General features: G+C 40.4%; 1 protein-coding gene across 3 annotated transcripts in view; it reads left to right on the plus strand.

Moving 5' to 3' along the window:
• Positions 1-13376, plus strand: part of ODAD2 (outer dynein arm docking complex subunit 2) — a 181244-nt gene that overhangs the window by 151057 nt on the left and 16811 nt on the right. The window contains exon 19 of one of the 3 annotated variants that reach the window (XM_058681605.1): positions 1915-2225. The exons of 1 other annotated variant lie outside the window; for it this stretch is intronic. In XM_058681605.1, coding sequence (XP_058537588.1) covers positions 1915-2112 — 198 coding nt within the window. In that variant the 3' untranslated portion in view covers positions 2113-2225. Of the gene's footprint in view, positions 1-1914; positions 2229-13376 lie in introns of those variants that run through there. One more of the 3 variants, XM_058681603.1, reaches the window with a different exon arrangement.

Genomic DNA, 13376 nt, shown 5'->3' on the forward strand with positions numbered 1-13376 from the left:
TTCTGAGGTGTTGGAGTCCCTGAAATTTAGATTTGGGAGTGGCAAGTTACTCTTTTAGTTCACGTAATCATGTTACCAAAATTAGGAACATCAGGCTACATTAGAGTTTTTCTGATCCCAAATAAAAGAAAATGACAGGACCGGGTAGCTTATGTTGTCTAAACTGTACGGTCCAGGATTCCTCAAATTTACACAGGTTTGGATATGAAGGCATTAGGTTGGCATGAGGTGCTATTGGCACATGTTAAAGCATCTTTTGGTCTCTTTTCCTGCCGAGCTGTAGGTCTGCTGGAGCTGTTCAGCAGTAGCTGTACCCTGCAACTTTTTTTGGTGATAAATGATCCATTTCAAATAAATGAAATTGCAGCCAACTCTGCAGAAAGAATCACTTTCTAAAAAAGAGAGACCATTTTGGAGGGTCAAAAATGCACAAACAGTATGGTAAAATAAAGTATATGCTGCTCTTTTTAATGGAAAAGATTGTTACTGGTTACATTTGCCAAATTCAATCACTATGCCAAAAAGTCGAGGAATCTGGCAGGGACTGCGGAGAGCAGTTCCATCTTTCATCTATATTTCTTCTCTGTATTTATCTAGCTTCAGAAAATGCCGGGAATGTCTTTTCCTTCCGACTTGGCCCTTCTGCTAAACCACAGAAATACACCGGGCAGCTTCTCGTAATTGTTTGGTTACTTATAGTGCAGTCTTTAATCTTGTGAAAAATATATTCTTTTCTATTGGAAATTTATGGAAATCACCAACAACTGTTTGTTTTCATTTTCTGAAATTTATCCCAGGAACAAAGAAAAAATCAGTTTTATTAATTGGCAGCTACTTAATGCAATACACAGAGGCAGGAGGCCAGCTCATTATTTTTGGCCTTCAGCTGACCCAAAATGGTTTTCTCGTATAAGAAGCTATTCACAGATGCTAGACGTAAGAATTAATAATAATAATAATAAAAGAATTAATAATAATAATAATGCATTTCAGACTCCATAAGTAGTTTTTGGCACTTAAAAAATATCTTCTGTTTTTCCCTTGAAAACAGCAATCCTGTTATATACAAAAAGCAAACAGTGCTTGAATTAGCACATTGCAGTCTTTAATGTACCAAAAATATGCATGCATTAACATTCCCTTCTAAGGCTCCTTTTTTTTTTTTCACTTCCTTCAGGATCAATCAGTTTTTGTTACAAAAAAAAAAAAACAACTCTTAGATTCTTAGGAGCTGTGTTCTCTGCATTTTCCAACCCATTGCCATGGTGTAAGATGCCTCTTTGAAATGTCTTTGGACTGAAATTTAAAAGTACAGGTGCTAAACAAAAGTTACATTTTTAAAATCAAATTAATTATAGCTTATGCAGATTGAAATCAGAGCAGCTATGTCTGTGGTTCAGGAATGATCAAACATAATGGCTTATCCTTATGGTTAACAAGTCGGGACTTGTTTATAAAATTCTAGTTTGCAATATGCTTTTGGGAAAAAGCACTGTATTCTCCAGGTCTTTGGTTACCCATGAGTAAAAGTAAGAAAAATATTTCTAAAGTTGAAGCTATTATTTCTTATAACCCACGTTTAAAGTTTGAATCCCTGAGGAGGAAAATATCAGAAAAGCACCCCTAAGTTTCCATTTTCAGCAATGAAAACTGACATGCAGTTGGAAGGGGTCTCTTTATGACACGGGGCTTAGTATTTTTACCTCTGCTTCTTGTAAGAAGCAACAAAATATGCACACTGACTGCTGCAAATGTTGATGCTCTCCCTAGATCATGCTTTTCTGATTGGGGGAAATCTGATCAAATTTCCGTGAAAACAAATTTCTAAAGGTATTTTTTCTCAGATGGTCACTTGCCAGTGAAACTATTTATAAGAAGGTTGACCTGATAATTTTTATGCCATTTTGCATGCAGAGAAGAAAAATGGAAAATCTCTTTGAAAATTGTCATCTTTGCCAAAGAAAAGTAGAAACACACCTAAGATGTGTTGCACGATCAGCCAGGGACGGATCTGGGAGTGCCGCGGGCGTGATGCCACACGGTCTGCACCGATGGAAATGCAGTGTTTGCACTGTGACTAGGAGAGGCAGCAAAGATGCTTCTTCACAGTGAAGCTGTGTGTTGACAACAAATTATCATAGTCTGCATATATATCTGGATGTTATACACCTTTCTTGCACCAAAATGTGCCCTCTGTTTTGCTTGTACCAGTCCTGGAAATCCTCACGGTGGGGGACTCTGGGTCTGAAAGTAGGGCATGCAAGATCTGGATGTACCCAGTGGGTGCCGCTCTTTTGTCAAAGCCAGGGCAAGTCCCCACTCTTATACACGTGTATGTGTATATATGCTTTTACACAGCTGTCGATGGACATTTATTATTCAAATTACATAAAGAATTATTACAACTCAATAAGAAGATGAGCAACTCAATTACAAATTCGCACAATTTCTGAATAGACACTTCAACAAAGATACATGGATGGTAAACAAGCACATGAAAAGATGTTCAAAACCATTAGGCATCAGGGGAATGCAAGCCCAAACCTCCTGAGACATCAGCACATGTCTGCTGGAATAGCAGAAATTCACAAGCCTGACGATACTGAGGGCTGACAAGCACATGGAGGAACCAGAGCCCTCCTACGCTGCTGAGAACACAGCATGAGACAGCCACCTTGGGAGACAGCTTGCCAGTTTCTTACAAAACATGCACTTACCGTACGACCCAGAACCTCTGCTCCCAGATATCTGCCCAAGAGGAGTGAAGACATATGTGCACATAACAACCTCTCTGTGAACAGTTATACAGCATGACTCATAATCACAAACACAGAAACAATCAAAATGCCCCTCAACAGGTGAATGGATGAACAATGACAGGTCCCTCCAGACAATGGAATGCTACCCAGCTACAAGAAGGAACAAACCACCAACACATGCAACAACAGGGACAAATCTCAAAACCACTATGCTCAGTGAGAGAAGCCCCATTTATAGTTTTGAGGCTGTGTTTCACTCAACTCTCTTCCTTAGGTTTGACTTTTATTAAATCAGACCTCCATGCTTCAGTGCTATTTCAAGCTTTAGCTCTGACGGTTCCATTAAATTAATAATTGATTATTAATCAATTGATAGTGCTTATTAATTAAATCAAAACTACCACCTGACTTATCTGTATTTTTCATATTTGTTGACTGAAACCCAAAAATAAATGATGTCCTATCATAAAAAGAATAATTTGATACTGAAGCCTTTAGACAAGGATCCAGACAGCTTATAGGCACTAAAGCTGCCACAAGCCATTTTTTAAGCTATTTTTTTAAGAATAAGAACATCAGGGGGCACCTGGGTGGCTCAGTCAGTTAGGTGTCCGACTCTCGATTTCAGCTCAGGTCGTGATCTCACAGTTTGTGAGTTCGAGCCCTGCATCGGGCACTGCACTGATAATGCAGAGTCTGTTTGGGATTCTCTCTCTCCCTCTCTCTCTGTCCCTCCCCTGTTCACGCTTTCTCTCTTTCTTAAAATAGTTTAAAAAAAGAATAGGAACATCAGAATTTTCTGATGTGCTTTTTATAGGATATAGCCAGTGATTTGCATGCAAATTTAGGTAGGTTTTGGAAAAAATCATTTTGGATGATAGATGTATGTAATATAATATAAATATAATTTAGACAGATGTCCCAAAACTAGTTCATTGATTCAATTTCTAAAACGGATTAAATCTGAGGAAGAAAACTACTAACTAAATAACACAGGGTGCAGGGAAATGAGCATGAGTTTGGTGCCAGACAGAACTGGGTTCAAATCCTGGCTGTGGGTGCAGGTGCCAGGTCACCCAGGTCTTCATCAGTTGTGTAAGAATGATAATATGTACCTCAGATAGTTACAGAGAGGATGAAATAACAAAAATGAACACATACACACACTTATATCGATCGACAGATAGACAGACAGACAGACAGATACACACACACACTACTGTTGTCTTTACAGGAGTAGCATTCTGCCAGGTCGAGGCTGAGGGTGTGAGATAAGTGGCTCTCTAAAGTGCTCCTTCCTGGATTCAAGTCCAGTTTCCATGTACTGAACCAATTCAGACAGCAGCTATCAAGTCCTCAGCCTCGATGTTCCAGTGTAGACAGAATTTGGGGTGCTGGCCTGAATGCCATGGGGATGGCCCTGTATCCACGGTGGGATCTGACAGTCCTCAGAGAGGATGCAGGCAGGAATGTGGTTTGGCTCTCTGTGGCTTGGCCACAATGCAGAGGCCACGCTTGTATTCACAGATAAGAGTGTGCTGGTGGGGCCACCTCTGCTCCTCAGGATGTGTGCTTTGTTGGGACCTGTGTGACCATATGTAAACTCAGAGCACACCCTAGGGTCACTGACAGTATAAAGCTAAATAACACAGGATATTTCAGATTTCTGTCTATATCTGCATAAAACTATCTGTTAATGTGAAGCCCCCAGGTCATTTGTTCGGAGACCATATGAGTCAGACATGTGTCCCCTGAAGGCGTATTTGGGTTGTGGGAAACAAGGACATGTGACAATTAGGTGGGAGAATCAGTAGGAAACCTCGGCTTGTGTCTTCCCTGATTAGTCAAGGCTTTTTTTTGCAAAGCCTTTTCTGTGAGCACACACTGTCCTCATAAATCTGCCACTGCCCTTTTTTAAAGGCTGCAGCTAGGTTTCCTTTGCTCTGAACAAGGCTTTATGTGATTTGACTCCTGCCGGCCTCTCTGCCATCATCTTGCCCTTCTTTCCCACTTGCCCTTGTGGCATGGACTGCTAAATATCTGCTGACATCCATCCTCCCCTGTTTGCTGCTGGCTTTAGCACAGTGCATGATGTCCAGCCACGAGATACATTTCTCACACCCCCTGAATCTTGGTGTGACCATGGGACCAAGTTTTCACACATGAGAAGTGAGAAGTGATGCATGCTGCTTATGTTCCTTGTCCTACATGAAGAGATGCATGTGTGTCCCCGTCCCTGTGCCTGAAGGCTGAAGGACAGAGACCACTGGAGAGCTTTGGGCTCAGAGAAGAGGGCAGAGCCGCACTCCCAGCCCTGGACCATTTGCAGTGTCACATAAGGGAAACAAGCTTCCAGGTTGTTTAAACCACTAAGCTTGGGGGTCTCTATGTGAAAATAGTTTATCCTGGACTCAAATTAATATACTCATAGGAGTTGGCTTGGCAAGCATTTGCTACTTCCGTGTGGAGAGGAGGATGCTGTTGGGTGTGGGGCAGCTGTGTGCCAGGATGTGCACGTGGAGGGCAGAGCAGGGGCCAAATGCTACTCACCTGCTCTGCTGGCACCTCTGTGCTCTGTGCAGACCGCTGGTCCCTAGAGGGTGGCCCTTCTGTTCTTCCTGTGTCTGGAATGCTCTCCAAAACCCCCACAGCACACTTTGCATTGCTCGCATCCATCCTTTGGACCTTCAGGTTCACTTTTGTCCCTCTGGGAAATGTGCATGTCCCCTCTGCCTCCATCTGTGCTCTCCTAAACTTTCTCTTCCTTTTTGTTGTACGGATATCACTCTTTGTCTCCACAGACTATATGATTCCTGAAGGCTGAAGCCAGGCCAGTCTCCTCCACTTCTGCTGTCCCAGGCCCAGTTCGTGCCACGGAGCAGAACATAGTGAATATTTGTTGAGTGAAGTGATGAACTTCTCCTCATTTTTAATATTGCCACATAACCATAATATCCTCCTTTGAAAACACTCTGCAAATGTGAAGACAAAATAAGAAATATTTGAGGAGGGAATATATATTTACAATATTTTTCTTCTCTGTAGCCACATAAGCCCCAGTGCTTACATTGTTTATTTTTATTTTTGAGCAATACAGAAAGGGGTTGGGAGCATTTGATTTTCAACTCTGTATTTTCCCTGCTGCTAGAGAAGTTTAATTTTCCTCTGTGATTGTTTTCAGTTTGTACCCTGGAAAAGTAAGGTGATAAATATAGGCAATCACTGCAAAGTATGACTATGGCCAGGCGCTAATGTTTTCAAATTGCTGATGATTTTTAGGGACACCACAAACTGGCCGCACTGTCAGAAGCATTTGGCAGTCATAACTGGCAGCAGGAAATCAGACTGTAAATTTAGAAAGCATTGCACCATATTTGGGAATGCACCTCAGAGTCACCTCCAAATATGTCATGGTCATGTAGCTGGGGTTCGGAGTGAATTTAACTATCCTTTATTATGTATTTTGTGGTACATGAAAAACTTCAGAAAGTATGGCTGGGCAAGAGAGAAAGCCGGTCTGTTTCATTAAGGTAAAAATTTCATCACAGATTTTACCAACCACTGCCAAGTTGGGAAAGCCATTTTACACTGATACCTTCCTCATATACCCTTGACTTTACTGAAAAAAGTTTAAGATTATTTCTGTTACTTATGATTATAATGTTAATGATCATTAGGATAATTTTCTTAGTAATGGCTTATGTCAAAATATATTGAGAGGCTAAAAAGAGAGGTTTAGTTTTAACACAGGAGAGCTTTAACATGCCATAGGACCACGGAGAGAATAAGATTCACATTGTGAATGTCCCCTCTTGAAGTGCAACATTAGGTCCTTTAACCTTGTGTCAAGAAATAAAGCTCAAGGAGAAAAAAAACCATTTACTGGTTACATGTATTTCATGTCATTTATGAAATGTGCTTAGGGCTCCTCTACTGTTGCAAAGGAGGAAATCAGCCATCATGTAAGTTTCTAGGATGTTTGTGACAAAGTTCTGCACCAAAACAATTCAAAAGAAGTAAGCTTTGTTTAGGGAACCTGACAAGGGCCCCAGAACAAGAGAGAGTAGAGGGGCCCAGCTATTCCTGAACAGCATTCATCAAAGGTCAGTACTAGGAATAACCTTACTGAAGAATTTAAAAAAACAATATACACAATGAAATCCAGTGTGTGAACACAAGTTAGCCAGGAGGAATATTAAGCCAGTGTCATTGTGCCCAGGCATAAGAGTGACTGTTAAGTTCTAATGTGTACCAGAAAAAAAAAAATCTCAAGTGCTTTTGAAAAGGAATATGAATTGACATGAATAAAAGGATCAGAAGAGCAATTTTGAAATCTCAGCTTTGTTTTGTTCTGGAGCTGAAATATGCAGACAATCTTAAGCTCAGAATGGTGTTGATTGAGTTAGCTCCTGGGGATACACAGATGAAAGTAAGGAGTTCAGCCTTCAGGAGAAGGCCTGAGTGTGCTTGACTGCACACCTAGTATGATGCAGGAGCATTGGTGCACCATCGGTAGAGATGGGCATCTAAAAGGTCAGCCACAGGTAGGTCCTGGTCTCCACAGATTGCATATAGCATACAGGGAGCCACATGTTCCCAGGGGACCCACGGGGAGAATTTGCAGAAACAAAGAGGTCCCATTGAGTGGAGCCTTTGCAGATGGAGGCAGTTGATTGTGACTACAGATTTCAGGATCGGATATGGGCATGATGGCCAAAGGACCAGGGAGAACTAGACGCACCAGGAGGCCAGGGACCAGGCCAGACCAGCCCCCTGTCCATGGGCACTTACAGCAAGGGATGCAGTGTCAATGATGGGTAAGAGCATGGGATCTGGAGCTCGTGTTCAAATCCTAGCTTTCCCCAACGTTGTAACTTTGGGCAAGTGACCTAATCTCTCTATGCTTTAGTTTTCTCATCAGTGAAACTAGAATATTAATGATAATCTTTAACTTTGGATTTGTTGACAGCATTAAATGAATTGACATACATAAGGCACTTTGAATAGTACCTGATACATGGTAAGCACTAATTGCTGAAATGTTAGCTATTGTTATTTTTATCCCCTTTCTTCTCACGAGATATCCATCCTCCCTGCCTCTCCTGGATCTGTAATGGTGGAATAGGTGGGGAAAGTCATTTCGCATGCAGCCTGGGTGAGGATGAGTTGCAAAAAGGCTGCCTGAGCTTCAGCTTATGTCCAGCCTAAGCTTTGCTTTGTAAAGGGAGAGATCTTCCCTACCATCTATTCCCTGAATCACTGGGCCCATAACATCCAGAAAGCTGGGCAGTCACCCATCTCTGTCTCCTGGGCCCTCCACCATGACACAGAGAGAAGGCTGTTCTGGGCCACCAGCTGCCACATACCTCGCTCCTCACCCAGTACACTCCTAGAGGACTGGACTGTGTCTTCCTTATAGTGCCTTTCATATCACCTCACAGGTGATCAGCAACACCTTTTCCTGATTGACAAAGAAAACAAAGACCTGCCACCTGCTTATCTTATCCATATCATATCCATATCACATCATATCATATCATATCATATCATATCTTAAAGTCAGATTGAAGCAATGACCTCACGAAAATGTTTTATCAGGATCTCTGTGTTGGTCCTGGAACTGGCTTGGGGTCCCCATTCCATCTCTCTTAGGAGGATACTGAGACAGGCTGGTATAACATACAAACCATGTTCTACACGTACCATTTTAGGAGGGCCCGTAAGACCTTCCTAAATAGAACTGTTTTATTTGTGCTGCCTAAAATGTATCACTTTGGTATATAATTTGAAATTTCATAAACTAAATATTTGGCTTAAAAACTCTCTTCGCTAAAATTTGTAACATAAATTTTTAAATCTGGGAAGAGTAATAAGCAAGGCTATCACTCATGTAAAACTCCATAGCAATGTGTGCAAACTGTTTTCTCCCAAATGTGTAGCTGAGACCATTGGATTGGAGGGGATTCGTTTTTAGGATTGTGGTACAAGGAGTGGTTTGGGGCAGCTGTTGGAAGAGTAAGTGTGGAGGAGCAGATCTGTGTGGAGTGAACGAGCCATGAGCAGGCTTACATCACTAGTCGAGGAGTGAGCGGCAAGGGGAGGCGTGTTGTAGTGAGAGAGAAATTCTAAGAAATAGAGAGGCATGGAGACCAAAGACTGGCCTCCCTCCTGTTATGAAGATGAAGTTTTTTGTGTGTATCACAGAATCAGAGAAGACACCTTGAGAGTTTATGTAAAGAACAAGAAGGAACAGGCAGAGTTCTAGGAACCCACACCCTACTTTTCTCTTCAAATATTCTATTTTATCTTACATATGTATATTTATGTATATGTGAATTTCATGAGATAGTTAAGGTTTTGTTTGGGGGAAGGGGGAAGAAAAGATTTCCACTGCTGGAAAAAAAATGTTTGTTTTTTTTTTGTTTGTTTTTGTTTCTGTTTTTTTTTTAATAATTGCTGTCTTAGCTACTGTGCTTAGGGCCAGCTCTGCAGTTCTAAACAGCTACCCTGGCAAAAATCATGCAAGATTGGGCTCTGAAATGAACATGGTCTTTGCCAGAAGAGGAAGAAGGATCATTCTTTTATAACATTAATTCAGTTCCTTTCACTGAAATTTGAAGTTCTTGCATAGATGACACTAAGAAGTATCATTTTATAGAATTTTAGCCAAAAAGAGAAGACTACAATTAATATGTAGGTATATATTTAAAATTTTTAGAGTATCAGGGGTTCTGTCAGAGTTGGTAGAAACATTACTTGGTAAAATTTTCTGGTAATATTTTTTTAGGTTCCATTTTTTAAAATCTTAAACATTAGAAATAAGTTTTTTTTAAAAAAAATTTAGCATATTCACATTTGACTTACTCCTTCCCACAAATTGTATCAGAAAAGGAAAACATTTCCCAAATGGATAGCAAGTAACGAGATAGACTTTTAAGGCACACTGGATACCAGTAGGGTGCTTTGAAAGGAAGGGCAGAAGAGGCCTTGAGAATGAGGTTAAGTCAACTGGAGTTTAAGAAAAGCAACCATTGAGCCAAAAGAATCTTTCATTTAAGGTTATTTCCCAAGAAATTAGTCATTTATTTTCATCCTTATGAGCTTGGTTCCAATTTAGTAGGAGCAGGGAAAGCTATTTCTTTGACATTGAAGAAGAAAAATTGTGGCTCTTCTCTCCAGCCCTGTGCTTTATTTTTTCCATATTAAGCTGCTCTTGAAAGCTGAAAAGAAATCAAAATAAAATTGGGAAAGTGATTTCACTCAAGGGTTTGTTTGGGGGTTTGGGGGATTTTTTTGTTTCTGTTTTTGTTTTTTTTTTCCTTTTCAATTCTTTGCCTTCATCTTTTCCGGATATCTTTGCATTTTTGCTCCCATGGAGGATAAATCCCATATCTGGTAAGGTGTTTTAAATATTAGCATGTCTTTGGTTTTGAATTCCTTCTAATCATGTGCCAATTTTTGGAGATAAATATGAATGCAAACAAGACAACATTAAGAAGTCAGACTTGTTCTAATATTGAAGAAGATTGTGGAAATTTTATTATCCATTTTAATATATCCATATTGAGATAATTCTTGGCCTTATTTTTATTTTAAGCAATTTAAACTATTTTCTTAGCATGACGAGATTTAATTTTACAGTTTGACATCAGATTTTATAAATTCTTAGCATTTCCTAGAGCGAACTTGTAAACCAAAACAAAATCTTTCTTTTTTTTTTTTTTTTTTTTTTTTTTTTTTTTTTTTTTTTTTAAATTTTTTTTTTTTTTCAATGTTTTTTATTTATTTTTGGGACAGAGAGACACAGAGCATGAACGGGGGAGGGGCAGAGAGAGAGGGAGACACAGAATTGGAAACAGGCTCCAGGCTCCGAGCTGTCAGCACAGAGCCCGACGCGGGGCTCGAACTCACAGACGCGAGATCGTGACCTGGCTGAAGTCGGCCGCTTAACCGACTGCGCCACCCAGGCGCCCCAAAACAAAATCTTTCTAATGAAGGTTTCTTTATGTAATTAGGATAAATTGTCTTCTTATAAATAGTGTATATCGTTTATTGTTTTAAAATACTTTGATGTGAAATTATCAATTATAAACCTGGGTCTGTATTGTTACTCACATGAACTTGCCTTCAAAATTAAGATGAAAATTAATGTAACAGGCAGAAAATACCTTGACTTCCTGTCCTACACCTACAGACTTATCTGTAGCTACATTCAGTCTATGCATCTCTCTGGTTTTTGAGGATTTCTTCTCTTGGCAATTCCCACCCACTGTACTCATGATCTTTTATCTCCAGTAGCTGGAAATTCTGACTTTGGCTATTCCAGTTACTGCATATTCAATATTAAAGTCTCCCTGCCTACTTACTCATTTTCTCATTCCCCATCAACTGATCATATTCACTGTGGAATCCACCATATCATAGGAGTAATATTCTCTGGAGATCCTCATTTCTCCAACTGCCCCTGAGTCTTCAGCCGACTGCCACTGACTTTTACCTTCAAAAATTCACAGACTGCTCTATCAATAACCCAAGGCATTCTTTTCAGTCCTCAAATTAATTAATCTCCCCAAGGCTCATTATAATATTGACCCTACCATTTTCTTAAAGTGCCATCCTTCCTTAGTTCCCATGATCCAGGGTCTACTGGTTCTCCTTCTCTCTTCCTCTTTGTTAGCTCTTCATTTCTTTTGCAGGCCTCACTTCTTTCTGGCTAATCCACTTGTTATGACTTTTAAAATAATATTAAGTAATGTATGTTCACTGAAAACAAATTAGAAGCTGAAGATGAACAAAAGAGAAAAATATTTAGCAGACCCTGATGAGGATGACCTCTGAATGTTTTGGAGGAACTAGAATTATAGGGCTAGGGCACTGGGGAGTCATTGACATGTTTTGAGCAGGGAGTCAGGTGGTCCCATTTGCCTGTCAGAAGTTACTCTGGTTTGAGAATGGATGGAACAAGGATGGGTAGTGAATTAGATAGCAGTTCAGAAAGAGATAATGGTGGCTTCAACCAAGGTTGTAAGCACTGGAGACAGAAATGGGAAGAGATATTTGGGAAGTAAAAATAATAGGACATGGTGACTTTTTGAATGTGAGGAAAGAGGTAGAGAGAAGATGCCTTAATGTCTAAGTAGAACAACTGGATTCAAGGATGATAGAAGGAATCTGCTTGTGGAGAAAAATGAGAGCTCATTGAGGAAATATTGGCTATGAACATCTTGGAAGATACAGAAATGTGATATATATGTGATGTCATCTATATATATGATATTTAAGTACACACACACACACACACACACACACTTGAAAGGTATATGAAGGCTTAATGACACAGATTTGAGAGCCATGGTCCATGAAATAATGAGAGTGGGTGACAATTCTCTTGGAGGGTGTACAGAGAAAAGGAAAAATTAGAGGTTTGATCTCATATCCTGAGTCATGCCATGATGGGCAAAGAAAGAGGATTCTATGAAATAAAGCAATTAGAGTGTTAAAGAGAAAAAAATCCAAACAAATCAGGAAAGTGCTATTTTAAAGAAGTCAAGAGGAGAGATTATTTTAAGCATAAGGACATGACCAGTGGGACCAACTGAAAAGCGCAAAAAGACAAGAACAAAAAGGGTCTACTAGATTCATAGCAAAGCAATTCCTAGTAACCTTGGAAAAGACATGAGGAAATGAAGGCAACAAGTGAAGCCACTCTGAAAAGTTTGAGAAGAAAAGAGAGGAAGAATGATAGCTGAAAGGGGATGTAAAGGAAGTTTTGGTTGTTTTTTTTCTTTCATTTGTTCGTTTTGTGTGCTGAGACAGCAGACACGAGAGTGTGCTTATGTGCTAACTGGCAAGAGCAGGAAGGGAGGGGAGACGGTGAAGCTATCAGATGATGGGGATAACGGAGGAGTAAGCTTCTAGAGGAGTGGAGAGGTGGGGGAACACAGAGCTTGAGGGCACAGAGATGAGTTTTGTCTGGAGGAGAGGCACCTCTTGTCTATGACAGATGGCAAGGGGGAAAAGGATGGGGGCACTTGCAATGGGAATCTGTGCGTGAGATGGCAGGGAGCTGGGCAATTTCCCTTTTTGTGATTTCTATTTTCCCCATCAAGTAGGAGGCAAAGGCACATGCTGAGAGCAAGGGAACTGAAGTGGTAGGTTAGGTAATTTGAGGAGAGCAGAGAAAGTTTTAAATAGCTGCTGTGGAGAAAGAAAGCTGATGAGAAACATACCTACACAGATTGCCAGAATTGAGAGCCAGATGAGATGAGAGATCATGAATGTGTGTGTACCATCCAGAAGCCTCGTTGAGATCTAGATTTCAATTTTTAATATTGGTATAATAGGAGAATAGTAGAGAAAAGAACTAAACTAGTGACAGAAAAGCAGCTGACACGGTGGATCACAGAAGGTAGACGAAAGCAAGGAGACTGTGAAGACACAAGTGCCTTCGGTGTTCTCGATCCCATTCCATGTCTTCCAGAACCTAGAGCTTCTGGTAGAGGGCAATTAGAGGCAGAGATGGAACAGTTGCTGGTATTAGTAAGGCCCAGGTGGGACCAGGTGAATAGCTGACTGGTTGATTTGGGGTAGGGGAAAGATAATGGAACCGAGAAGGAT

This window comes from Neofelis nebulosa, chromosome 8 (assembly GCF_028018385.1).
Source record: "Neofelis nebulosa isolate mNeoNeb1 chromosome 8, mNeoNeb1.pri, whole genome shotgun sequence".
Taxonomy (NCBI): Eukaryota; Metazoa; Chordata; class Mammalia; order Carnivora; family Felidae; genus Neofelis; species Neofelis nebulosa.